Raw genomic sequence first — 25,495 nt, 5'->3', positions numbered from 1 at the left:
TTGTTCTTGTAGGAGCTCTTATCTTTCGCCTCCTATCCTCTTTTGCCTCATTTCCTTGTGAACCAATTCAGAGAAGACTTTCACTTTGGTTGAGATAACCTTCAACACCTTTCCTTTTCTTCTTTTCATCCTTTCTGTTTATCTCTTCCCAACGGCCTTGGAGTGGGCATGACCGCATCATCTTCATCTTCCTCCAAGCATGATACAACTTGAAGGCCCTATTCGGAGGTTTATTATCATTCAAGAAAAGTGTTTTTGCATTCATATCCTACCCATGAAATAAAATAAAAATCAAGTTAATAATTGAAAAGAATTAAAATTATAAATTTAAGCATTGAAAAAAATGGGTACTCACCACATCTTCAAGATTGGAGCCACTCATATGCCTTGCATTGGGCTTTATCATACATGCCTTCCAAAGAGAACATTGTTGGTTGATGATCTTGAACATAGAAGCAATCACTTGCGGTGATCGTACCTCGGCTCCAATCATGCCCGGATCATTTTCCAAAAACTTTTGGAACACACGCAGCCAAAATGAGTCATTTGATTGATTCGTGCCAATAGCCCCATATTCAGAGATAGAAACCCACCCTCTACACAATGCCTCATCTTCTTGTGGTTTCCAATTCACATCTCTTTGGTTTTTTGGGGCCATTCTCAACAAGAATGAATGTAGAATGAAAAAATATAACAAAGGGAGAAAGGAAAACAAAGGGAAAAAGGAAAAAAAATTGATTTTTGATGGATTATTTATCAAAGGAGTGGCTAATTATAGAGTTTGGAATAAGTTTTGGGGTTGAATCTGATTTAGATTAATTATAAATATTTTTTTGACCTTTGGATTTAATGGGACTGGAATTCCTCAAATTTTCACCCCCCAAAATACATGGGTTGGAGAAGATTTTTGGACTCAAAACTCAAAATTTGGGTTTCTACCCCTTGGGTTGGAGATGGTCTTAGAGATCCCATATCATCATTAACCCAAATTAATCAATTTTCAATAAAAACTTATTTAAGCAATAAATTTCTATAATATAAGAACGAGGTGCACTTAAACACAAACGTCCACTCATTTCCTAATAATTAGTTGAGCCCAAGGCTCACTTTCACAACCCACCAATCAAGTATCCCAAGCTCATCCATTCCATAACTTCAATTATCCAACTAATTATAGAGAGGCAACGAGGACGTCCTATTGATAAGGTACTTGAGAGAATCCTATTAATAAGGTAAGCTGCAAATAGGACATCCCTACCCCAAAAAGATTGAGGCATGTTGGCACCAAATAGAGAGGCAACTACAACTTCCAGTAAATGTTGGTTCTTTCACTTAGCCACCTCATTTTGGGGAGTATATGGAAACAAGCGTTGATATATGGAAACGAGCGTTGATGTATGAAAACGAGCGTTGATGTTTGATGCCATGATCTTGTAAGAATTTGTTGAGGTAATGATTAAGAAACTCTCCGCCATTGTCAGAATGGAGAACTTGGATTTGGGCATCAAACTGAGTCACCCCCATTTTATGGAACAGTTGAAACGTTAAATTGACTTCCCCTTTGGTTTTGAGAAGGGATACCCAAGTCATTTGGGTATAGTCATCAATGAGAATGACAAACCATCGAGTCCATCCGAAGCAGCAATTTGAGCAGGCCTTCAAACATCAAAAGGAATAAGGGAGAAGGAAACCAAACTTATTTTTCTACTTAATGGGAACGGAACATGATGGCTCTTAACCAATTCACACGTACCACACTGGATGCTGGAAACATCAAAACTGAAAAATAATGATGGAAACAACTTCTTCACATAATCGAACGAGGCAAGCCTAAGATGTTTATGCCATAACCAAATTTTGTCTTGTTGCCTCTCAGAACGAGCTCCACTTGTTGTGAAATCTTGACCAACCTTAGTCTCAGTATCCGGTGCCCAGTCTAAGTAGTAAAGTTTGCCTCGCCTAGTACCACAACCAATCGTCTTCCCAATGAGGATGTCGTAAAAAAACACAATGATTCGGCAAAAATATTACAAGACACCCCAAAGTAGTAGTAAGTTGTGCAGCATACAACAAATTAAGGTCCAAGAATGGAACAACCAATACAGAATCAAGATGGATGAAGTTAGAGAGAGATAAAGAGCCCTCCCTAACCACAGGGGAGGGGGGTACCATTAGCATTAGACACCACCGACTGCGTGGATGGTTTATGAGTAATAAGTTGGTCATGATACAATGTCATGTCATCCATAGCACCTGAGTCAATAATCCATGTGTGCTTTGGAGATGACGTATGGAAAACAGAACCTTTGGTGGTGGCTATAGAAGCACGAGCCCGTGTAGCATGTTCAGCATGATTGACCTCATGCTTCTGTGAGTCTGTAAGGAGGGAGAGAAGGGGCCTGATATTGTAGCGGAAGGAAGATTTGATATGAGTGGGTGTTTGTGGTTGATGAGTGGATCTGAGAATTTGAGGATTTTGATTTGAGGGATTTGATTTGAGAGGTATGTGTTTAAGGAGTTTGATAAGAGGATTTCATTTGAGAGGTAAGGAATTTGATTTAGGGTTTGGGTTTGAATTTGAGGATATGATTTGAGGGCTTAGAGATGACCTATGATCGGCTATTCTGATACCATGCTAAAATATGATACTTGGTTTGAATACTTCAGGTTAATTGTATTCTTCTCCATAAGAAGGTATATATAGGAGTTTATAAGGGTGTTTTGCAAGGAAATAGATACAGTAATAAATTAGGAGAATGTCTTTTAATTATACAAAGATGTGTCAATTATATGAAACAAGGAAGTAAATCACCTAATTAACTTAGGAAATAAATCTCCTTGATTTGATATAATAAGTTAACTCAGGTTAACATTTATATCTTACTTGTATTATTCTATTTACTATTCATTAATCAATATAATATAGAGATATGAAATATTTTTCAACAAAAGAAAACAAATTTTTTTTTTTCTTAAGAAGAATACAAAGTTGTTGATGCTTGGACCTTTTTTGGGTAAAAATGTTGAAGAAAATGGCTCACCTAAGATGAAAAGAATAAGAAGCCTCGGGAAGAAAACGACTAATCGGTTCCACAAGGGTGACTGGTCGTTTCAAAGCAGAGAGCAACATGTTGATTTCCTAGAAAAAGCAATTGATCATTTCCACCAGGGAGACCGGCCATTTTAAGGCCGAGACCTCCAACTGTCTTGATATCTTCATGATTTACAATCATGAAAGCTAGGAGGTGGCAACCAATTCAAGTTGGAATTGAGTTATCATTTTGGTTTCACTTGGTCGCATCCATTATTTGATAGCTGGGTTTGATACCTTCAGATCTCTCTCTCTCTCTCTCTCTCTCTCTCTCTCTCTCTCTCTCTCTCTCTCTCTCTCTCTCATGTCTATATAAAGAGGAGAGTTATCAAGTGAAAGATATAGGCAACTTCAGAAAGAGTTCACAATAGGCATCATATTGAGTGAGCAAGGGTGAGAGAAATAGAGAGCTAGTGTTAGAAAGAATAGGGAGCTAAAGAATTTATCCTGTAACCACAATTGTTCTTCATTCTTCTAGTGAAATTTTCTCAAGGTGACCACCAAAGAGGTCGTAGGCAATTACCGAACCTCTATAAATTCTTATGTTCTTTGTTTTTTGCTCATATTCTTTGTGTGTGTGTGTGTTTAGATTCATTCTAAGTTATTCGAGTTTTCTTGTCCTTCAATCCATCAACAACAAGATCTTAAAGGAATATCCGTCAACAGTGTTGGAAAAACAATCAACCAGTGACTAATTTAACAAAAATATATTTAATAAAAATTTAAATATATACTATGAATTTAATATAACCAAAAGAAAATTAAATGAACAGTCAAATATCAACAAAAGTATAGAATCGAATTGACTGACTTGTGTATGAGATAGAGGCTTACAGATTCTTGCAACATAAAAAATCAAAATTTTAATATTAAATATGATTTAAAAATATATTTCAAGCCAGATCCAAAGATGAGGGAGACCCAAGTTCCACTCCACTAGGAACCCCTTCAAGAGTAGAAACTTTATATAGTTTTCCAATGTAGGACTCACTTATTTGGTTTGTTGCAACCCTTTTCCTATTTTTGTAATTTGTTATACAACTTTATTTAAATTTTTTTTATAACAATTATGTATATACTAATAAGATTTATTATTTGTTGAAAAAAGAGGCCAAAAACTTTATTTAAAGTACATTTAAAATAGAGAATTGCTAGATTATTGTTTGGGTTTTAAAACTTACAAAATGATTATTATTTATAAAAAGAAAATATTAACTTTTAATATATATTATTAGAGAAAAGAAATAGTCTTGAATTTAAGATATAAATATAATAATATAATGTAATATTTTTCTCTAAAAGAAATATAATTTTATAAATGGACTTTAAATGGGCCAACCCATTGGGTTTCGAATTGGCATTGCCTATGATTGGCCATGGGCCAGGCCGGCCCATTGGGCCTAATTACCTCATCCTGGCTCGCTATTATCACAATCTCATCCTCATCCTCACCCCCATTCTTACTCTCATTTTCTTCTATACTCTAGCACAAAAAATGAAAATGAAAAACTAAAATTGAAATGGTTATGAAATGGGCCTTAATATTCTTAGTCTTTCTTTTACGCACACCTTTGTTATGTATAGCGTGCTGAAGCCCAAAACGAAAACAATGAAAAAAATTTGTAAAATTGATTTTGATACCAAAAAACATTTTAAAATTTTGAACATAAGTACTTTGTTTAATATGTTAATCTAGCTTATTCTTCTTCTTCTTTTTTAAAAAATTTTATTTTGTTTTATTTTTTTTATTTTTTCCAAATAGGCGTGAGAGGGGGATTTTCTCACACACTTCCAATATATCTAAGGTGCATTAGGGTTCAAAACAAAAAACACGATTCTACAAGTTAAGGCCTTTTATGCCGGACTACACCTCATTAGCATTACTCCAAGCTATAAAATAATTAAATTGTAATCAAATAAAGAGTGTAGATGAAAAATAAAATAAAGAGTGTTGCTATTTCAACCCCCTTGTTTTATTTTTCCACCCACCTTAGCATCAAAATTTTAGAAACAAATTTACCCCTTTGTAAAATGACTTTTAAGGACTTAATGAAAAGGATCTCCATAATTTTCTTGCCTTTTCCTCTAAACATGCCACATCATTTAAATTCAAGTGCTTGAGAGTTGACACATCAAAATTATAAATGCAAAATAATATTTGACATCAAGCTTTTTGATATGTTATTTTTGATATATCTCTTCTGACTTTCAAATCCATATACAATTTGACTACTCTATTGGAGATACTTTAACCTTCAATTTTTGTCAATTGGTAAATAAATTTGTTCCTCCATCTTTTTGCATTGTTGTTGTTGGGGAGAGAGAGAGATCTATTTTTTTAGTAAACAAATTTGTTCTTTCCTCTTTTTTAGTTGTTGCTGGATAGAGAGATATTGAATTTGATTGAATTAATAAATAAAAGGTATTTTAGGAATAATGGTGGGTGGAAAGATCAAATTGTGTTTTTTCAAAGGAAAATGCTAGGGAGACCAACTTTAGATACCAACTTGTGTACCGACTCTCTAATAGAGTGTGGGACCCATTGTATTGGTGGGCTCCACCTCTATTAGAGAGTTGGTACACAAGTTGGTATCTAAAGTTGGTCTCCTTAGCATGACCCTTTTTCAAATTTATATGGTGGGTGGAAAGATAAGGTGAGTGAAAAAAATAAGACTGTGGGTGAAATAAGAGCATTCAAAATAAGTATTATTTAGTTGAACAGTGTGCCACGGGAAAAAGAAGAACCAATGGAACTGCGCCACTCGATTGAATTGAACAGTGTGCCGCCTAATAAAAACAATCGATTTCTTCAGTACTTAATTTTTAAAAGAAAACTAAGAACATAATTATCTTTCGAGATATGTGACTACATTCAATGAATTAAAGTAAACGTAGAGATAATTTTGCATGTCCAGTGCTATTATAAAACGCAACAATAATGTTTCACTGTGGGCTCACAGAGTCACGGTCTTCTGGTTTTGACAAGAGAAAAGGAATGTCTCTGGATTTCTATACATAGAATCATTGACAAATAATACGAAGGAATGGAACAGACAAAGGAACAGAGAAAACATATAATATTAGCTTTAGCTTTAGATAAGGAAGCCGATAAGGAACTGACTTAGAACTGAGACACCTGTTTCTCATGCACTCTCTCTCTCTCTCTCTCTCTCTCTCTCTCTCTCTCTCTCTCTCTCTCAAACACACAAACAGAATCTAGCTATCCTAAAAACAACCCCTTTGCTGGTTTTGCATAAACTCTCTCCTTTTCTTCCTTCTTAACTTGTATGTATATTTATAAGCTGCAGAAGCAGCTTCAAGCATTATTTTTACCAATTAACAAGTTTGCTTAGACTGTTTAAAGATTGAGGTCATAGCAAGTAACTATGGCGAAACAGGGCTCCTTGTCCATAGCAAGTACTGCAGAAGATCGTGTTGAAGCCAAGATCACACCAATTGTCATCTTTTCATGTGTACTGGCTGCTACTGGAGGCCTCATGTTTGGTTATGAGGTTGCCATTTCTGGTCAGCCCCTCTGTTTCTCTCTTTCACATATAAAATAAAATACCCACAAATTTTTTTTCTTTCTGTTTTAGTTAAAACTGACAATGATTTTTTTGTTTGTTTTTGTTTTAATTTTTGGGTTGTTTTTATTGATGCAGGAGGTGTGACAGCCATGCCAGATTTCTTGAAAAAGTTCTACCCTGATGTCTACGCTAGCACTCAGAAACTGAATGTCAATAGCAATTATTGCAAATACAACAATCAAGGCTTGCAATTGTTCACATCTTTGCTGTATCTTGCTGCTCTGGTGGCAACCTTCTTCGCATCATACACTACCAAAAGGCTAGGTCGAAAGAAAACCATGTTAATTGCTGGGGTTTTCTTTATAGTTGGTACAGTCCTAAACGCTGCGTTTAATCTCCTTTCCGTGGTCATCCTGGGGAGGGTCTTGCTTGGTTGTGGAGTTGGTTTCGGCAATCAGGTTTTCATTTTTAATTTCGGTAATCAGGATCTTGCTTTGTTTTGAGAATGTTGTATTGCTGTTATCAATTTCTAGCAAGACATTATTGTTTTCTCTTTCAAAGAGCTAGGCAGGGCAAAGGATAGTAAAACACAGTACAACTCTAACACAATTTCATGTAATAGTGATGACATATAGAATTTAGAGGAAATGGTAATCTGTTGATCTTTTTAGTGCTGGTGTTATGAATGGAGAAAAAATTGCAGATGCCCATATAGGGAAAATTATTGCGTCTCAAAAGCAACACGATATGTGGTAATGTGACTGATAACACCATGTGACATTATAATAGGCGCACTGGAGGTACGCCTATCAGGGACATAATATGATGCAGCTCTGTTTTTCTTCCTATCATTTGAATAGGAGCTTTCAGCCTCCATTTTCTTGAGGCATATGCATTATCCCTCGCCCCCTAACATGCTCATCAAGCATTATTTTCATGTTTTGTAGGTTGTCCCACTTTTCCTTTCGGAGATAGCTCCAACAAGAATACGCGGAGGACTCAACATACTTTTCCAGCTTAATGCAACCATTGGAATTCTTTTGGCAACCCTTGTCAATTATGGTGCTGCTAAGTATGTCCCTTTCTCCTTGGTTGAAATAGCAATATACATGAAAAATACCAAGAAAATGAAACTAGTTTCTGAATCAATTAGGGACATGAAGAAAAACTGTCTATGCCAGACTGATGGGAATGGCTGAAAATAATTATGGGTACCCTTATGCTTAACCTTCATCCACTAATTAACCTCTAATAACCTTGTGTTCTGTCGACACAGAATTAAAGGGGGATGGGGTTGGAGGCTATCACTGGGTCTGGCAGGTGTTCCTGCACTTATGCTAACCTTGGGGTCCCTCATTGTGGTAGACACTCCTAACAGTTTGATACAACGCGGTAAGTTGGATGAAGGAAGATCAGTGCTTAAGAAGATCAGGGGAACAGAAAATATTGAAACAGAGTTTGCGGAGATAGTGGAGGCAAGTCGTGCAGCAGAGGAGATAAAGAACCCCTTTAGGAATCTCCTTGAGCGTAAAAATCGCCCCCCACTGGTCATTGCAATAGCAATGCAGGTCAGTAGATACTTTGGTTAGTCAGTAACTTGAAAAATTATGTCACATTTTGTTAACTTTGTTTGATTGTCAATGTTGCTTTGCAGATCTTCCAGCAATTCACAGGCATCAATGCAATTTTTTTCTATGCTCCCATTTTGTTCGCAAGCATGGGTTTTGGCAGCAACGCCTCCCTTTACGCCGCAGTTATAACAGGAGCTGTCAATGTGCTTGCCACAATTGTATCTGTCTTCTTGGTTGACAAAGTTGGGCGTCGAATGCTCTTGTTGGAAGCTGGCATCCAAATGTTCCTTTCTCAAATAGTCGTTGCAATAGTGCTAGCCTTGAAGGTGAAGGATCATTCTAATAATTTATCTTTTGGTTTGGCAATTCTTGTGGTGGTCATGGTGTGCATTTTCGTCTCCGCCTTCGCGTGGTCTTGGGGACCCATCGGGTGGTTGATACCTAGCGAGACATTTCCATTGGAGGCTCGGTCAGCAGGGCAAAGTGTGACAGTTTGTGTCAACATGCTCTTCTGTTTTGTTATAGGACAAGTCTTCCTCTTAATGCTTTGCAGCTTGAAGTATGCCATCTTCTTGTTCTTCGCTGCTTGGGTCTTGATCATGTCACTCTTTGTGCTACTTCTAATTCCCGAGACCAAAAATGTTCCTATTGAAGAAATGACTGAGAGAGTGTGGAAGAAACATTGGTTTTGGAAGAGATTTATGGATGACCACTAAATAATATTGTTAACTAGCTAATAGTCCCATTCTCGTTTGTGTTATGTTTTAATTCCCATTCTCGTTTGTGTTATGTTTTAAGTTTGTAAGACTAGGTTCTAATGATGGGGCCCTGGTTTTCGTTGAGTATGTCAAGTGGATAACGTTCCAATATTTAAATGGATATTTCAGATGAAAATTTCATTTCAGTCAAGCATTTTAAATAGTGACATAAGGTAAATATGCATGCAAATAGAGATGCTTTGTGTGCTTACAAGTAGAGATGTGTCTGTTTATTGAAGCTCACAAGAAGTCATATACTTTAATACAAACAAATCATCTCTTCATGTATAGGAACTTTAAAATTATTATTTCTTTCACAATTTATCACCCATTAGGAAAAATAAAATAAAATAAAAATTAATTTTTCCAACAATCCCCCACATGGATGTAAAATTGGTCGATAGAAAAACACAAAACAATGCAAACTCTTTGAAAGAATTCGATTGGAAAGATATTGCATATCAAGATATAGGTAGGTTTTGGCCTTCAACCTTCCCTAGCTAGTGAAATACTATCGGATTTACTTGGCTAATCATTGAACCTTGAACGCACCTTTAATTGTTCAATTGTTTTTGTAAATCCAAACAATAGTAATATCTGGTTCTAGGATGTCCTTACACTCTTGTGCAACTTTCGAATTCATGTAGTTTAGAGAATTTAGCCTTAAAAAATTCTCACACTAAAGGTCCCATTTTCCTCGTATAGGTGACTTCCTAATAAAATATCTTGCTATATCCTACTTGGATTTCCAAGCTATTGAAATCATTAAAAACAAAGCTTATCTTAAAACACGGGTAACACTATTTCATCATAGTCTACTACTTGGTTATCCATAATTCAGATGTCCCTTTTAAACCTAGATTTTAGAATCTCTAGTTAGCTAGATTAGGTATCCACTATGACGACTTTAAATGTTTATATTTATAACCCATTTCCCTCAATTAACTCTCTAGACAAACCTTTGAAAATTAGATCTACTAGGTTGACTATTTATAATGTATGCAAACATATTTCAGCTTTATATTCACTTGAGAGTAATTGTTTACAACGTTAAGTCTCTAATTTATATTGTCAAGACTTAATTGTGCACGCTAAGTAACCTTCTAATACTTAGTCAGACACGTCATATTAGGAAGTTACCCCCTTTCAGTACCAAAATTTAATTTCGGTTGTGGGCGTGGCGACCCATAGAATTATCTCATAATGTGGGTGCCAATAATTCACCCTATCATATGCCTTGAGGAATAGGGCACTTTTACTTTCCCTGACAGAACGAAATAACTCCACATGTTAGTTTATATTTATTATTTAAATCATTTTAATGTTGCACTAGTAATAAACTATGTTAACATATAATTAACATACTCTAATTTACTATACCCTCATTAAATGATAAAAATACATACATAGAAATTTAGAAATTCTGCATAGGAAAAATATGGAATTTAGAGATCATAAATTATATCTAAAAGTCGTCATTTTTAAAATTCCGAGAGAGATTGAGTTTTAAAAAAAAGATAACTTTACAAATAAAGGTTAAATTCCGTGTTTTAAATCCGTCACCCAAACAAGAAACTTTACAAATTCTAAAATATTAATTTTCGTCATTTATAAAATTCTTTGTACTTTTAAATTTCATCATCCAAACGTATTGAAAATGAATTTCAAGCTATACAATTTGACTAATGACAACATCACTTTCGGTTGTCGCAACTCATAAGTTCAACTTTGCTATGACAGTACAAATGAAGACGGCAACTACCCAATTAAATAGACAGCCATTTGGAACACGGCGTTGTTGGAGGAAGGCAAATATCAATTCGCTTATTCTTTCTCATGAAACGTATTTTGATATGGCAGACTTATGCAAGCACACAGACAGAGGCAGTAAAACAAAGACACAAACATTCTCATAAAAAACAAAAAACAAAAAAAAAAAAACAAAGACAAACATTGCATCTATTAAGCCACCATCTCACAGTATGAGAACTGTGTCTCAACTAATTCAAAACAGACCCAACCACATCCATTGGATCCAGACCAAAACAGGCTCTAGGCCAATTTATGCACGCCACATCAAGCATGCAATTTGTTTTTTTCTTTTTTAAACACAACAATTTATCCAATAGAAAGAAAGAGAAAGAGGACAAGCAAATAAAGTGAAATGTCAAGCATTTTCACGTATTTCAGATACTGTTTGGCATAAGTTATATTTTCATCAATCGGCAGACACATGCAATATGATATGATGCAATCGGATTATATGCATAAATGATAATACTTTATTTTTTTTTTCCTTTTCTGAATTTAAGTGACATGTACCACCACCCACCACCACCACCTCCTGCACCTCATCACCACCAAATCCACTTTCACCAACACCTCCACCACCTAAACCACCACAACCATCTCCACAACCACCACTAATACCCCCCTTCCCACCACCACATAGTTAATATGTAACACTTTCAACGTCATGTCCATTTTAGTCATTATTCACAGTTACAATAGTTTTATATTAAATTTACCGAACGGTTTTGACACTACTTTTTATACGAACTTTAAAAATATTGTTTACCAAACATGAAATGCTTCACTTTACATCATATTATTTTCAAGGGCTGGAGGGCCCCTACAATTTCTATTTCCTAGACATCAACCAACCCATTAATTTTGAAATCAATGTATAAAACCCAAATTCAAACTAAAATGCCTCCTAAGATATAAAATGTCATAATACTCCTACATAAAGTAAATTACTCAAATGGTCCTCAAACTTATACTTGATTTATATTTTGGTCCCTCAGTTAAATTATTCGTTCAAATGGTCCATCAACTATATATTATTCTCTCCATTGATTCTACTGTCTAATTTTCTGTTAGATTTAATCAAATTTTAGGGTAAATATGACTTTTCATAATTAATAAATAAAAATAGGGTTAAAATAAATACAAAATTAGAAAAATTGAAGAAAAGGAGGAAGAACAGAAGAAGGAACACAGAAGCAGAAGAAGAAGAAGAAGAAAAATCGAAATCGCTCAATCTCTATGTTCAGACTCTGCTGCTTCGCTTTCTCTCTCAAACAAGCTTTAATTTTCTTGGCTTTATCATTGCAATGGCGGACATTCAGAAGGCTGATGCAGAGACCTTTGCTTTCCAGGCTGAGATCAACCGGCTTCTGAGTTTTGTCATTAACACCTTCTACAGCAACAAGGATATTTTCCTTCGAGAACTCATCAGCAATTCCTCTGATGTGAGCCTCTCTCTCTCTCTCTGCTGATGTTTTCATTTTTCTTTTCCAAATATTTTCCTGTTATTATAATAAAAAATTCTTAGTAATTTGGATCGATTTTCTTCCAAAATGTTCCATTAAATCGCTATGTTTTGTTTTTTAGAACCTAGTTTCTGAACTAAATCTTGTTCTAGAGATAATGTAGGATGATCGGTTCGTTTGTTAGGATCTGAATTTGTATGATGGCTTTTGGTTGTGCTTAAAGAAGAAGAAGAAGAAGAGCGAGGGAGTTGATGGACAAAATGACCAATTTACCCTCATATTTAATGAAAATATTGACAGAATGTAACGGTAGGACCAAATGAACGAATAATATAGAGTTGATGGACCATTTGAACGAATAATTTAATTGAGGAACCAAAATGTAAATCGGGTATAAACTTGAGGACCATTTGAGTAATTTACCCCTCCAACATATTTACATTGTTTCCCACCAAACTTTAGATAAGTCAATATGATGGTTTTCAAGCATGTCATTAAGTCCCTCATTTCTAATTAATACTTCATCATTTGTAGCATATTAATGACTTATTTTTTTAGGCATTCCTTGTAATCCTTAAATTTTCTAACAATAAAAAATATCCATTTTATAATAACTTTTTTACATAAAAAAAAATCCCTCAAATTTCATCCCAATAAAATGTAATAGGTAAATTATTGTCAATACAATATAATGTACCTACAAATTTACCTATCTTGTATATATCTAATTCGGTTAGGTAAATTATATTCACAATATATATCCAATAGAATATAATAGGTAAATTATTTTCACAATATACCTATAAATGTGATGGCTTTAGTATACCTATAATATACCCTTAATATGTACATTACAAGTTATATGCATAGTAGGATATTATTAGGTAAATTATATCCAAAATGCGTTTATAACAGTTGGATATATTATTTGAATAATAAGTATATTCGTACTAGGTGCATTATTTTTCGTGAAAGAAGTAATAGGTACATTTCTTTTTCAAAATAAAATTGTATGTACACTATTTAATAGATAATTAATCTCGAATATTTCATAAATAAATAAATTTTTTTAATTAAATAACCCGATTGGATAGTGAAATCTAAATATATTGTTAAATTTTAAAAAAGTTTCCAAATTAATTACTACATCTATTTGGAACCATTTGGAGATCTTTCCAAATTCAACGTGTGTCATTAGTTACTATCCAATTAAAAATTGTTTCTATATTAGTTTGTATGCTAAATTTACTATATTTTTCAAATCACAACAAAAGCAACATATCTTAAAAAAGTGATAGTAATCCCAAACTAGCTCTTACACATTAATAAAACCAGTTTTGTAGATGTACTGAAACAAAACTCATATGTCACGAAATTGACATGTCTTCTGGAATAACATAATCAAGAACTCTATTGGAACATGTCTGTCTAATATAGCAAGTAAACAATTACAAAGGAAAAAATTTCGTTTTTTTTAATATTAATGAATTTAGATGAATGAAACATATTTGTTTTGGTTACATTGGAGGAAAGAAACCCATTGGAGTTTCGAACCTGTGTGCCATGGGGGGAGAGGGGGAATCCACCACCACCACTGTGATGGAAACCATTGGCACGAATGAAACAGATTGGCTAATAGATATAAGCACCAAAATTAGATTGATGGAGTAAACATAGACATTTAAACATGTACCTTTGATTAAATCAATTGAAGTAAAAATACATATAAAGTGATAAGATCACCATATCCAGTGCTATTATTAAGTGCAACAATAATCTTGCGCCGTGGCTCTCAGGTCTCTTGATTTTGACAAGACAGGATATGTACCTGGATTTCTCTACATAGAATCATAAAGAAAGAACAAGAAGGAATGGAACAGACAAAAAATGCACAGAAACCATATTAAATATATGAGGTTCAGTTTGGTGAAGAAGCTGATATTTATAGAGCTGTAAGTCTCTCAGAAGTGTTACACCTGCTTACTGGTTCTGCAGAAACTCTCTCTCTTTCTTTCTTTCATAATCAAGGAACTTCAACAAATACTAATTCATAAGGCTGTTTAGACTGTTTCAAGACTGAGATCATAGCCAGTAATTATGGCGAAGCAGGGCTCCTTGGACTCAGCCAGTACTGCAGAAGATCGTGTTGAAGCCAAGATCACACCAATTGTCATCTTTTCATGTGTACTGGCTTCTACTGGAGGCCTCATGTTTGGTTATGAGGTTGCCATTTCTGGTCAGCCCCTCTGTTTCTCTCTCTCACATATAAAATAAAATACCCGCAATTTATTTATCGTCTGTTTTAGTTTAAATTGTTGTTGCGGTTCTTGTTGATGCAGGAGGTGTGACAGCCATGCCCGGTTTCTTGAAAAAGTTCTACCCTGATGTCTACGCTAGCACTCAGAAACTGAATACCAATAGCAATTATTGCAAATACAACAATCAAAGCTTGCAATTGTTCACATCTTTGCTGTATCTTGCTGCTCTGGTGGCAACCTTCTTCGCATCATACACTACCAAAAGGCTAGGTCGAAAGAAAACCATGTTAATTGCTGGGGTTTTCTTTATAGTTGGTACAGTCCTAAACGCTGCGTTTCATGACCTTGCATTGGTCATCATTGGGAGGATCTTGCTTGGCTGTGGAATTGGTTTCGGCAATCAGGTTTCCCATCTTTAATTTTTAATTTTTTAATTTTCCTTGTTGGTGTTCTACTTTGGTTGAGAGATGGGAATGTTGTATTACTGTTATCAATTTCTAGCAAAATATTATTATTTTCTTTTTCGAAGAGCTAGGCACAAACAGTACAATTCTAACACAATTTAATCTAGGCTTAATTACTGTTTTACCCCCAGGAACGGACACTCGGTCTAACTTTACCCCTTGAAACTGAAATTTTCTCACTTAACCCCTGAATCTCTAAAATTTGTTGAAATTTGCCCACTTAAACCCAAAAATCTCTAAAATTTGTTGAAATTTTCTCATTTTATCATTTCCGTCCATTTCCATCTACAAAACAGTTAAATGTGCTGACGTGGCATGACCATTTTTGTAATTTTAGCTTATGTATGCCCCTCTCTCTCTCTCTCTCTCTCTCTCTCTCTCTCTCTCTCTCTCTCTCTCCCCGACCCAACCCCTATCACACCCCACCCCACCCCACCCCACCCCAACCCCTCTCTCTCCTCTCTCCTCTTAGTAAAGAAAGAAAAGATAGAGGTGAGTGCTACTTAGCTGACGGGGAGGGGAAGAAAGGGTTTTGTTAACCCTAAATTCTTTTTTTAAATATTTAAAATTTGTTTTATTTATTTATAATTTGGATTTTAAAGTTTTTTTAATTGCTAAAATTACTAAAATTGCTATGCCACGTCAGCACACGTAATGGTTTTGTAGATGAAAATGGACTGAAGTGGTAAAGAAAATTTCAGCAATTTTTAGAGATTCTGGAGATTAAGTGAGAAAATTTCAATTTTGAAGGGTAAAGAGGGACTGAGCATCCGTTTCAAGAGGTAAAACAGTAATTAAGCCTTTAATCTAATTGTGACCATACATACATTTAGAGGAAATGGTATTCTCTGTTGATCTTTTTAGTGTTGATGTTTCGAACGGTGAAAAATTGCACATGCCCATATAGGGAAAGTTATTGCATCTCAAAAATAACACGATGTGACTAATAACACCTTATAACATTAGTTATAATATTGGAGGTACGCGTTCAGAGACATAATATGAACCAACTCTGTTTTTCTTCTGACCATTTGAATAGGAGCTTTCAGCCTCCATTTTCTTGAGGCATATGCATTATGCCTCTCCCCCTAACGTGCTCATCAAGCGTTATTTTCATGTTTTGTAGGTTGTCCCACTTTTCCTTTCGGAGATAGCCCCAACAAGAATACGCGGAGGACTCAACATACTTTTCCAGCTTAATGCAACCATTGGAATTCTTTTGGCAACCCTTGTCAATTATGGTGCTGCTAAGTATGTCCCTTTCTCCTTGGTTGAAATAGCAATATACATGAAAAATACCAAGAAAATGAAACTAGTTTCTTAATCAATTAGGCAAATGAGGATAAACTGTCTATGCCAGACTGATGGGAATGACTGAAAATAATTATGGGTACCCTTCATCCACTAATTAACCTCTAATAACCTTGTGTTCTGTCGACACAGAATTAAAGGGGGATGGGGTTGGAGGCTATCACTGGGTCTGGCAGGTGTTCCTGCACTTATGCTAACCTTGGGGTCCCTCATTGTGGTAGACACTCCTAACAGTTTGATACAACGCGGTAAGTTGGATGAAGGAAGATCAGTGCTTAAAAAGATCAGGGGAACAGAAAATATTGAAACAGAGTTTGCGGAGATAGTGGAGGCAAGTCGTGCAGCAGAAGAGATAAAGAACCCCTTTAGGAATCTCCTTAAGCGTAAAAATCGCCCCCCACTGGTCATTGCAATAGCAATGCAGGTCAGTATATACATTGGTTAATGAGTTACTTGAATTATAAGAGTCATATTTTGTTAACATCGTTTGATTGTCAATGTTTGCTTTGCAGGTCTTCCAGCAATTTACAGGCATCAATGCAATTTTTTTCTATGCTCCCATTTTGTTCGCAAGCATGGGTTTTGGCAACAATGCCTCCCTTTACGCCGCAGTTATAACAGGAGCTGTCAATGTGCTTGCCACAATTGTATCTGTCTTCTTGGTTGACAAAGTTGGGCGGCGAATGCTCTTATTGGAAGCTGGCATTCAAATGTTCCTTTCTCAAATAGTCGTTGCAATTGTGCTAGCCTTGAAGGTAAAGGACCACTCTAATAATTTATCTTATGGTTTGTCAATTCTGGTGGTGGTCATGGTGTGTACTTTCGTCTCCGCCTTCGCATGGTCTTGGGGACCCATCGGGTGGTTGATACCTAGCGAGACATTTCCATTGGAGGCTCGGTCAGCAGGGCAAAGTGTGACAGTTTGTGTCAACATGCTCTGCTGTTTTGTTATAGGACAAGTCTTCCTCTTAATGCTTTGCAGCTTGAAGTATGCCATCTTCTTGTTCTTCTCTGCTTGGGTCTTGCTCATGTCACTCTTTGTGCTATTTCTAATTCCCGAGACCAAAAATGTGCCTATTGAAGAAATGACAGAGAGAGTGTGGAAGAAACACTGGTTTTGGAAGAGATATATGGATGACCACTATGAGGGTGATGGAGTTAAATAAAATTGTTAATTAATAGTCCCATATCATTTGTGTAATGTTTAAGTTTGTAAAACTACGTTCTAATGTGGTTAATGTTTCCAATATTTAAATGGATTTGATTCTAGTCAAGTATTTTAAATAATGGATTTGATTCTAGTCTCCATTTTTATACTGCTGGTTTGTTTATTTGATTGGCATTTCTTGATATAATGAGTACATAATCATCTGTTATAGCCCACACGAGCTTCCGAATTAAAAAAATTTGCAACCTTTCGCAACCTTAAGCAAGGCTTGTAAGTTATAGCACATGTGGTTAAGAACAATATATTTATTCTTATACAAGGCTTGTATAACACATGGTATCGATTTTTATAACAAGTGCAGTACTACTTAATTTCTATTTGTTTGATTGGAATTGCTTGATCTAATGAGTATATTCACATCTGTAACATTGTAAATACATCAAGTCGTAAGGGTAAACAAATTTGACAAACCTTGTGCTGGGACTTGTAGAACATCCCATATAGCATAATATTTATTTTTGCACTCGGAGTTTTGTATTTAATTTTTATTACACAAAGCTTGTATTGATTTTTATAACAAGTGCAGTACGACTTAATTTCTATTTGATTGGAATTGTGACAGGACTCGTCCTGAATTTCTTGGAACCCGCGACGAATCTTGTGGAATTTCAAATATCACACCGATGCCGGGGCCCACTTACTAATACTATAGCCTATTTTCTAAATTAAGGAAATTTCAGCAGTCATCTCTGAAAAATGGACATTTTTCAAATAAGGTAAACCTGTTAAGACACAATTATAACTCAACTGGTAGCATGCACAAATTAATAACATGCAATTTACATAATAGACCTCTGGCCTTACAATCAACCCTAACATGGGCGATTGCAGAGAATAACTAACAAAATTCATTTTACAAACGCAACGGAGTTCAACATAAGTATAAATATATAAAGATTGCCCTACACAAGCTTGGGCTTCAAGTCGCCAACAAATTCAAAACCAAACTTAACAACTCTAATAAATAGGATTCGATAATGGCCAAATGAAATTCCACAAAAATATGGTTTATCTTGGAGCTGCACTTCGGTGAGACCCCAGGCTACCTACGTACAATCACAATTCAGATAATATACGATTATTTAAAATAATACAAACAGTTAAATTTAGATTCATTACAACATCAAATTCGACAAGGCAACCCCTGCACACTTTATGAGTTCCTTTCCCTTTATCAGTTCTTTCCCCTCAACCATACCCTATCCAATGCGTATGTTGTCGAACAACACTTCCCAATCCATGACTTAAACATTCATACCTATGCAGGGTGCTCACGAAGCCCAAATTCAAGAATCTCAACCCGGAAACGAATCCACACATATATGTATATATATATATATATATATATACATACAGAGAGCTTACATTGTTGGATCCCTCAAATAAGCTTATTTGAGGGACACCCCTTGTAGGCCCCACTCCGGATTGTATTTCACTAATCCAACCGTCTATTTTGTAGATACTCATTCAAAGATCATCTCTACAAAAAATCACTTGAATCTGATATCATTTGACCACTCAATTAAGTTATTGAAATTAGTACTTTCCTGAAGCACCGTGTTAATTGATTTTGTAAGACACAATTGGATGTCGAAATGGTTTCCGATTTGTCTAATTTTTTGTAAGGATGATCTATGAATGAAGACTTAAAAAATAGATGGTTTGGATCATTGGGAAAAAAATTGTAGGGTACCCTAAAGGGCGTCCCTCAAATAAAATTATTTGGGGGATCCCTCAATAGAAGGGGACTGTATATATATATATATATATATATAAATACACCCACCTCACACCATTATCATGTACTAGGGGAAAACAATCCAATCCGGGGATCGTTTGATTAGACCACATGAAGAAATCCTCAACAACTATGTGGCCAGGGATGAGCCGTCCATCCGGGGGCTGGGCTAACTAGCACGCACAGCAGAATCCTCAATACTCGTGCGCTTGTGACAAGTCCTACATGAGCAGACTGTCCCGCCAAGGGTCTACGGTAACACCCCTTCAAGGGTGCCCGGGTTCCGATCATATCCAAGTATCCATATCCATGTATCCAAGTATCCATATCCACTGTTTCCAAGTATCAGTATCCAAAGGGAGATACATATGATATTGCACATCATGTACTGGGGAAAGCAATCCAACACGGGGGTCGTTTGGCTGAACCACACGGAGGAATCCTCAACAACCATGTGGCCAGGGACGAGCCGTCCAACCGGGGGACTGGGCTCACCAGCACGCATAGTAGAATCCTCAATACTAGTGCGCCTATGACAAGTCCTACGCGTACAAACTACCCCGCCAAAGGTCTACAGTAACACCCCGTCGAAGGTGCCCGGGTTCCGACATATCCAAACAATATCCACAATCTCCAACTATCCATCAATACTAGAATCCGTAACCAAGGAAGCCCACACGCCGGAAAATCCAATGCCACAGGTGGGTATAGTGACTAAGGAATGTATATATGATGGTGAAGTTCGTAACCCTTATATAAATATTATACAAATAATATTCCCTTCCTTCATTCAATTTTTCCAAATATCTATTCATAGTATAGAAAATAAACTCTCAAGCATATATTCCATAAAGACCCAAAAATAATTCAAATAAAAACCAAAATTTGTTTACACATAATTTCTATAAAATACTAAATTCCACAATTAAAAATAATAGACTTTCGTAAACAACCCTCTATCACCCAATCCATATATTTTAATAATAATCATAATAATATTAAATAATGCTAAATAATAACCCTTAGAGATCTCATATCCTCATTAACCCAAATTAAATCAATTTTCAATCAAAACTTATTTAAGCAGGAAATTTCCATAATAGAAGAACGAGGTACACTTAAACACAAACGTCCACTTATTTCCTAATAATTATAGCCGAGCCCAAGGCTCACCTTCACAACCCACCAATCAAGTATCCCATGCTTATCTATTCCATAATTTCAATTATCAAGATAATGTCCAAGAATTCCATAAGATACTATAAACCATCTCATAATCGCAACATAATCAAAATAACTCAAATAACGGCCAAGACTCGTTTACATGGTCGCTCTAGTACTTCTCGAAGGGTGAAACTACCTCGGTAGACTCACAGTCAACCGAGGGTCAAACCATCCAAACTTGTACAACAAAGAATCTCTACTCTTAGTAAGAAGAGAAAATACTCTAAAGATATTGAATCTTTGGCCAAAGTACACAATGAGAATTGAAACAAGAACGTTTTCAATTACATCCAAGTGAATCATATAACCTAAAGATGTCATGAAAGGACCCGCCCCGAATTTTTCAGAACCCGAGGCGACCCCTTTGGAATTCCCGACATCCTCCCGATGCCAGGCCCAAATACAAAAAAAACCGAGACTTCCTGCCGAAAATTCGGCAGAGTCTCCGCTATAAATTGGACATTTCCCAAAATTTATACCTGCATGAAAACGCATTTAATATTCCCAACTGGCAGCATGCACAATATAATTTCATGCAATTCACACAAATGGCCTTCGGCCTTCCAATAATTCTTAACCGATTACCAAACAATTCAAATACCAAATATGACTAATATTTAGTCTGCGGCTGCACCTAATAACCTTAGGCTACCTACGTACCCTCCTTGAGGGATCAAGCCACACGTAGTTCTTCCATAAAACCCACTTCCACACATCGGCGATACCTTATTTCATTTCTCTGTATTTCACATATTCTCCTCATACGCCGGTACAACCAACGCCACGTATGGGGCCTGTCAACACGCCGGATAACCTACGCCACGTGCGACCATGCCATACTATCATAATATCTCCCCATACGCCGGTACAACCAACGCCACGTATGGGGTCTGTCTCAACGCCGGATAACCTACGCCACTCGAGACCTGCACATCATATCACATAACTCCCCATACGCCGGTACAACCAACGCCACGTATGAGGCCTGTCCCAACGCCGGATAACCTACGCCACGCGGGACCTCAATTTCATATCACAAATCTCCCCATACGCCGGTACAACCAACGCCACGTATGGGGTCTGTCGACACGCCGGATAACCTACGCCACGTGCGACCTCAACACAATATCACAATAGCTCCCCATACGCCGGTACAACCAACGCCACGTATGGGGCCTGTCTCAACGCCGGATAACCTACGCCACGTGAGACCTGAACATCATATTACATATCTCCCCATACGCCGGTACAACCAACGCCACGTATGTGGCCTGTCCCAACGCTGAATAACCTACGCCACGCGGGACCTAACTTTCACTTGGTGGTACTTGTAGTGAATCCAACATCCGGGGAGGTACCTAAAGTAGTACATATAGCACTCCATAATCTCCCTTGGAAAGGTGAGATTACTCCGGGAGACTCACGGTCAACTAAGGGTCAAACTACTCTAACCCTGGTCAAACGGACCTGCGGAACCCACGACCTCCAATTTCCGATCCGAAAGTCCCTATGGGTTCTACCAGGTACAGGACACTTGTCCTGCAAGTTTAGTTCAGATCGGACGGTCGGATCGCTCACGATCGCACGATCTGACGGTTAATATAAAATATAAATTTAAAAATTATTATTCGGAACATCCTGGGCTCTGATTTACGATCCGTGAATTCCTACACGATCCTAGAAATACCTAGATTAACATATATTAAATTTGGGACCATCCAACGGTCCCAACCTATCGAACCCGGATAACGCACAATATGCGAATATCCGTTCGATAGTCAAACGACTTCCGAATTGAGATCCGCGAAATCCTACGCACTCGTGACAACCTAAGGATCTCATCGGAACACATTGCTACTTTTTCTACAATGCCCACGCGCCGCCGCACGCGCTGGCAGCGCGTGGGTGCCCAAAGCGATAACGCTTCGCCGGAAAATCTCAAAACCATGGCTCCAAACTCCTACCCTAGGTATAACACCCTATTTGGAGCCACTTTTGTTCTTGGACCTACCCCAAAAAGTGGCCGGAAATGGCCGATCACGGCGGCCGAAGTTCGGCCGATTTTCAATTCGAAAATCGAGTCGTCTACGCTAAGAATCGATCTAATCCTACCCAACAGGCAGCTAGAGCATGAAAAATAGGTGAGAAACCATACCTTGCTCGTCGGATTTGGTGGCCGGAGGAGGGAGATCGACGGCGGCGAAGATCGGACGACGTCGGCCGCTTCTCCTCCATTTTCCGGCGAAACCGCGGCGGCTGGAGGCGAGAGACGGCTGGGGCTGGAAGAGGACGACGCCCCGGTCATTTTGGTACCGGCCCCGTCCACAGCCGTGGCCGGTGGTCGGAGTTGCGAGGAGAGAGAGAGGGAGAGCTGACGGGAGAGAGGGAGAGGTCGCGGGAGAGAGAGAGACCCGCGGGGGAGAGAGAGAGAGAGAGAGAGAGAGAGAAAACCAGATTTTTATAAAAAAATCCCATTTTGAAATATTTACGATTGTGCCACTGGGCTTCTTTCGACCATATCTCTCTCGTTACAATTCCGATTCGAGCCCACTACGTGTCTATGAACTCGTCTCAGTATGACCTATCCAAAAATACAAGTCACAGTCCCAAACTCTCTCCGGTTAAAAATATGACTAAAATACCCTCAAATAATTAAATAATTAAATAAGAGTTAAATTCGGGGTCGGGGTGTTACATGTCATGTTAAGGGATTCGATACAAGTTAACCATATCCCAACAACACGACATAGAGTGTTGTAATGAAGAATAACTGAATTGCATTGTAATCACAAACTAACTAGGTTCTCAAAATAAATTTTATTTAGTTTGGGCAGCCATGACATACTACTAAGTGTCAATCAAGGTTTGTGGAAGCCCTGTAAGGACTAATGTATGGATTGAGAATTGAAAAGAGAATAAATGATTTTGCGGCTTGGTCAAAATCAAACTCAAAGTCAAAAGTTAAAGTCAAAGGTCAAATCATAGACCGAGACTTGACGCAGTCAACACAAGGTTGACTTGGACCAATGCTTGTTAGACAAGTTAGTGATTTAATTTATTAAGTCATTAAATCAATTAAACTAATTAGATTAGCTTAATGAATTAATTAAAGTTTTGAAACTTTAGTTTTGGTCTTAATGACTTAAGCATTTAAAGGAAAATGGACCTTATAGACTTAGGCAAAGTGTGACACATTATAAGGTTAATGTGGTAGACCAAAGTAGATCAAAAAGGCCAAAGAAGAGGAGGGTGCGGCACATGAGGTCTCTTTAGTGGCACATGTGTGATAATACGTCTCTATATGATTGTAGTCATAGCACAACAGCTCCTTAGGGTTTCAAGTTAGGCGTTTTGGAAGAGAGGAAAACATCAAGCCTCTCTCTCAAACACTTCCTTAGCTGGCCACCATAAAGAAGAAGGGCTAGCACCTCTTCTTCTTCTCTTGGTTCTTTATTCTCTCATTCTCATTCTACCTTGGTGAAGATACTTTGGGGAGGCATAACCATATTGTGTCTATTTGGATAACAAGGTGGAGAATCAACAACTAAGGGACAACTCCCTCTACTTGAATACCATTTTGGGATTCAAGATATGCTCCAAAATTAACCTCACTTTCTACATTCTTTTTAATATGTGATATTAGTATTAAACGTGTAAACTTTCATAAACCTATAAAGATTGGGACCTATATTGAGACTTGCATGAATCTCTAGTTTTTTCTAGCTTTCGCTTTTATTTGATTTCATATTTGATATGCATAGGCTAGATGATTTGTTTTCTCATAGCTTTTAGGAAATTTAGAAATCCCTACACCTAATTTTCCCTTCGTGCGTCACTTTTAGTTTGAAGAACAATGGACAACCGATCAAGAATGTGAAAAAATAGTTCAAGAAGGGTGGCAACCTGGGGATTCTCCTACGGCTAATATTTCTCTTTGTGCTCAACGTATATCGTCCTGGAAGCATCAAAAGTTCGGTCAAATGAATTCTAAAATCCTGTAACAACCCGGTCCTAAATAAATTAGTGAATATTAATTTATTGAGAGAAAATACCATTTTACCCATAAAATATTTTATTAAGATTAAAATTGACTTTTTGACCAGGAAGAAATTTGGGAATTTCGACTCTACCGTTGCGTAGAGCACGGCGAGATGAGTTCATAGACATGTGGTGGGCTCGAATCAGAGTTGTAACGAGAGAGATATGATCAAAAGAAACTCAGTGGCATAATCGTAATTATTTTAAAATGCGATTTTTATAAAAACAGAAATCTCTCCTCTCCCTCCCTCGTCACGAACAGCCCCCCCTTCGTTTTTCACAGCCGCCACCCTCCAAGGCTGTCGCCGCCACCACAGTCCACGACCGACCTCGAGACCGTTCCCATTCGAACCGCCACCTCTCCCTCGTCCTTTCGTGACTGGTCTCAGCCATCCCCGTCCACTGTGCTTGACAAGACCCGCCCGAAATTTCCCAGAACCCGAGACGAATCCTGTGGAAATTCCCGACATCACTCCAATGTCGGGCTCACTTCTAAAACTATATCCTTTTTCCCAAAAAGGAATAAGGGCACAAGACTTTCTACCAAAATTTCTGCAAAGTCTCCTCTGTAAATTGAACATTGCCCAAAATTTCAACCTGCATAAAACGCATTTTATATCCACAACTGGCAGCACGCACAATATAATTTCATGCAATTCACATAAACGGCATTCGGCCTTTGGCCTTCCAATAATCCACAACAAACCACAAACGGCATTCGGCCTTTGGCCTTCCAATAATCCACAACAAACCACTAAGTACGCCATCAACTCAAATCATACCTTAAACAAGGCGAACAACAAATTCCAATATGAGTTATGAATACTAAATACAACATACATCATCTAACTTTTCCAATCCCAACATACGAGGTTTTAACCTCCTAACACAGTCACAACTCGTTTTCACCCAAATCTCAAGACCAACGACAAGGTCCGAATCAACCTCAATAAAACAACATGACTAACATTTAGTCTGCGGCTGCACCTAGTAACCTTAGGCTGCCTACGTA

At 37.2% G+C, this 25,495-nt stretch overlaps 2 protein-coding genes across 2 annotated transcripts; both read left to right on the top strand.

The window, feature by feature from the left end:
- Positions 6,193 to 9,083, top strand: LOC18788173 (sugar transport protein 13). Its single transcript, XM_007224757.2, has 5 exons — positions 6,193 to 6,616; positions 6,754 to 7,076; positions 7,566 to 7,690; positions 7,895 to 8,186; positions 8,273 to 9,083. The coding sequence occupies exons 1-5, from the start codon at positions 6,478 to 6,480 to the stop codon at positions 8,903 to 8,905; spliced, it is 1,512 nt and encodes a 503-aa protein (XP_007224819.1). The 5' UTR covers positions 6,193 to 6,477; the 3' UTR covers positions 8,906 to 9,083.
- Positions 14,118 to 17,556, top strand: LOC18789688 (sugar transport protein 13). Its single transcript, XM_007223197.2, has 5 exons — positions 14,118 to 14,458; positions 14,562 to 14,884; positions 16,071 to 16,195; positions 16,388 to 16,679; positions 16,768 to 17,556. Exons 1-5 carry the CDS (start codon positions 14,320 to 14,322, stop codon positions 17,419 to 17,421), a joined length of 1,533 nt encoding a protein of 510 aa, XP_007223259.1. The 5' UTR covers positions 14,118 to 14,319; the 3' UTR covers positions 17,422 to 17,556.

The sequence above is a fragment of the Prunus persica genome, chromosome G1, assembly GCF_000346465.2.
Source record: "Prunus persica cultivar Lovell chromosome G1, Prunus_persica_NCBIv2, whole genome shotgun sequence".
NCBI lineage: Eukaryota > Viridiplantae > Streptophyta > Magnoliopsida > Rosales > Rosaceae > Prunus > Prunus persica.
The sequence above is the reverse complement of the archived record's forward strand: the minus strand, read 5'-3'. Positions and strand labels throughout refer to the sequence as shown.

Coding starts and splice junctions, on each gene's coding strand:
- LOC18788173 (XM_007224757.2), top strand. CDS start 6,478: ATGGCGAAACAGGGCTCCTTGTCCATAGCAAGTACTGCAGAAGATCGT. Junction 6,617..6,753: donor TTATGAGGTTGCCATTTCTG/GTCAGCCCCTCT, acceptor TTATTGATGCAG/GAGGTGTGACAGCCATGCCA. Junction 7,077..7,565: donor GAGTTGGTTTCGGCAATCAG/GTTTTCATTTTT, acceptor CATGTTTTGTAG/GTTGTCCCACTTTTCCTTTC.
- LOC18789688 (XM_007223197.2), top strand. CDS start 14,320: ATGGCGAAGCAGGGCTCCTTGGACTCAGCCAGTACTGCAGAAGATCGT. Junction 14,459..14,561: donor TTATGAGGTTGCCATTTCTG/GTCAGCCCCTCT, acceptor TTGTTGATGCAG/GAGGTGTGACAGCCATGCCC. Junction 16,196..16,387: donor GTCAATTATGGTGCTGCTAA/GTATGTCCCTTT, acceptor CTGTCGACACAG/AATTAAAGGGGGATGGGGTT.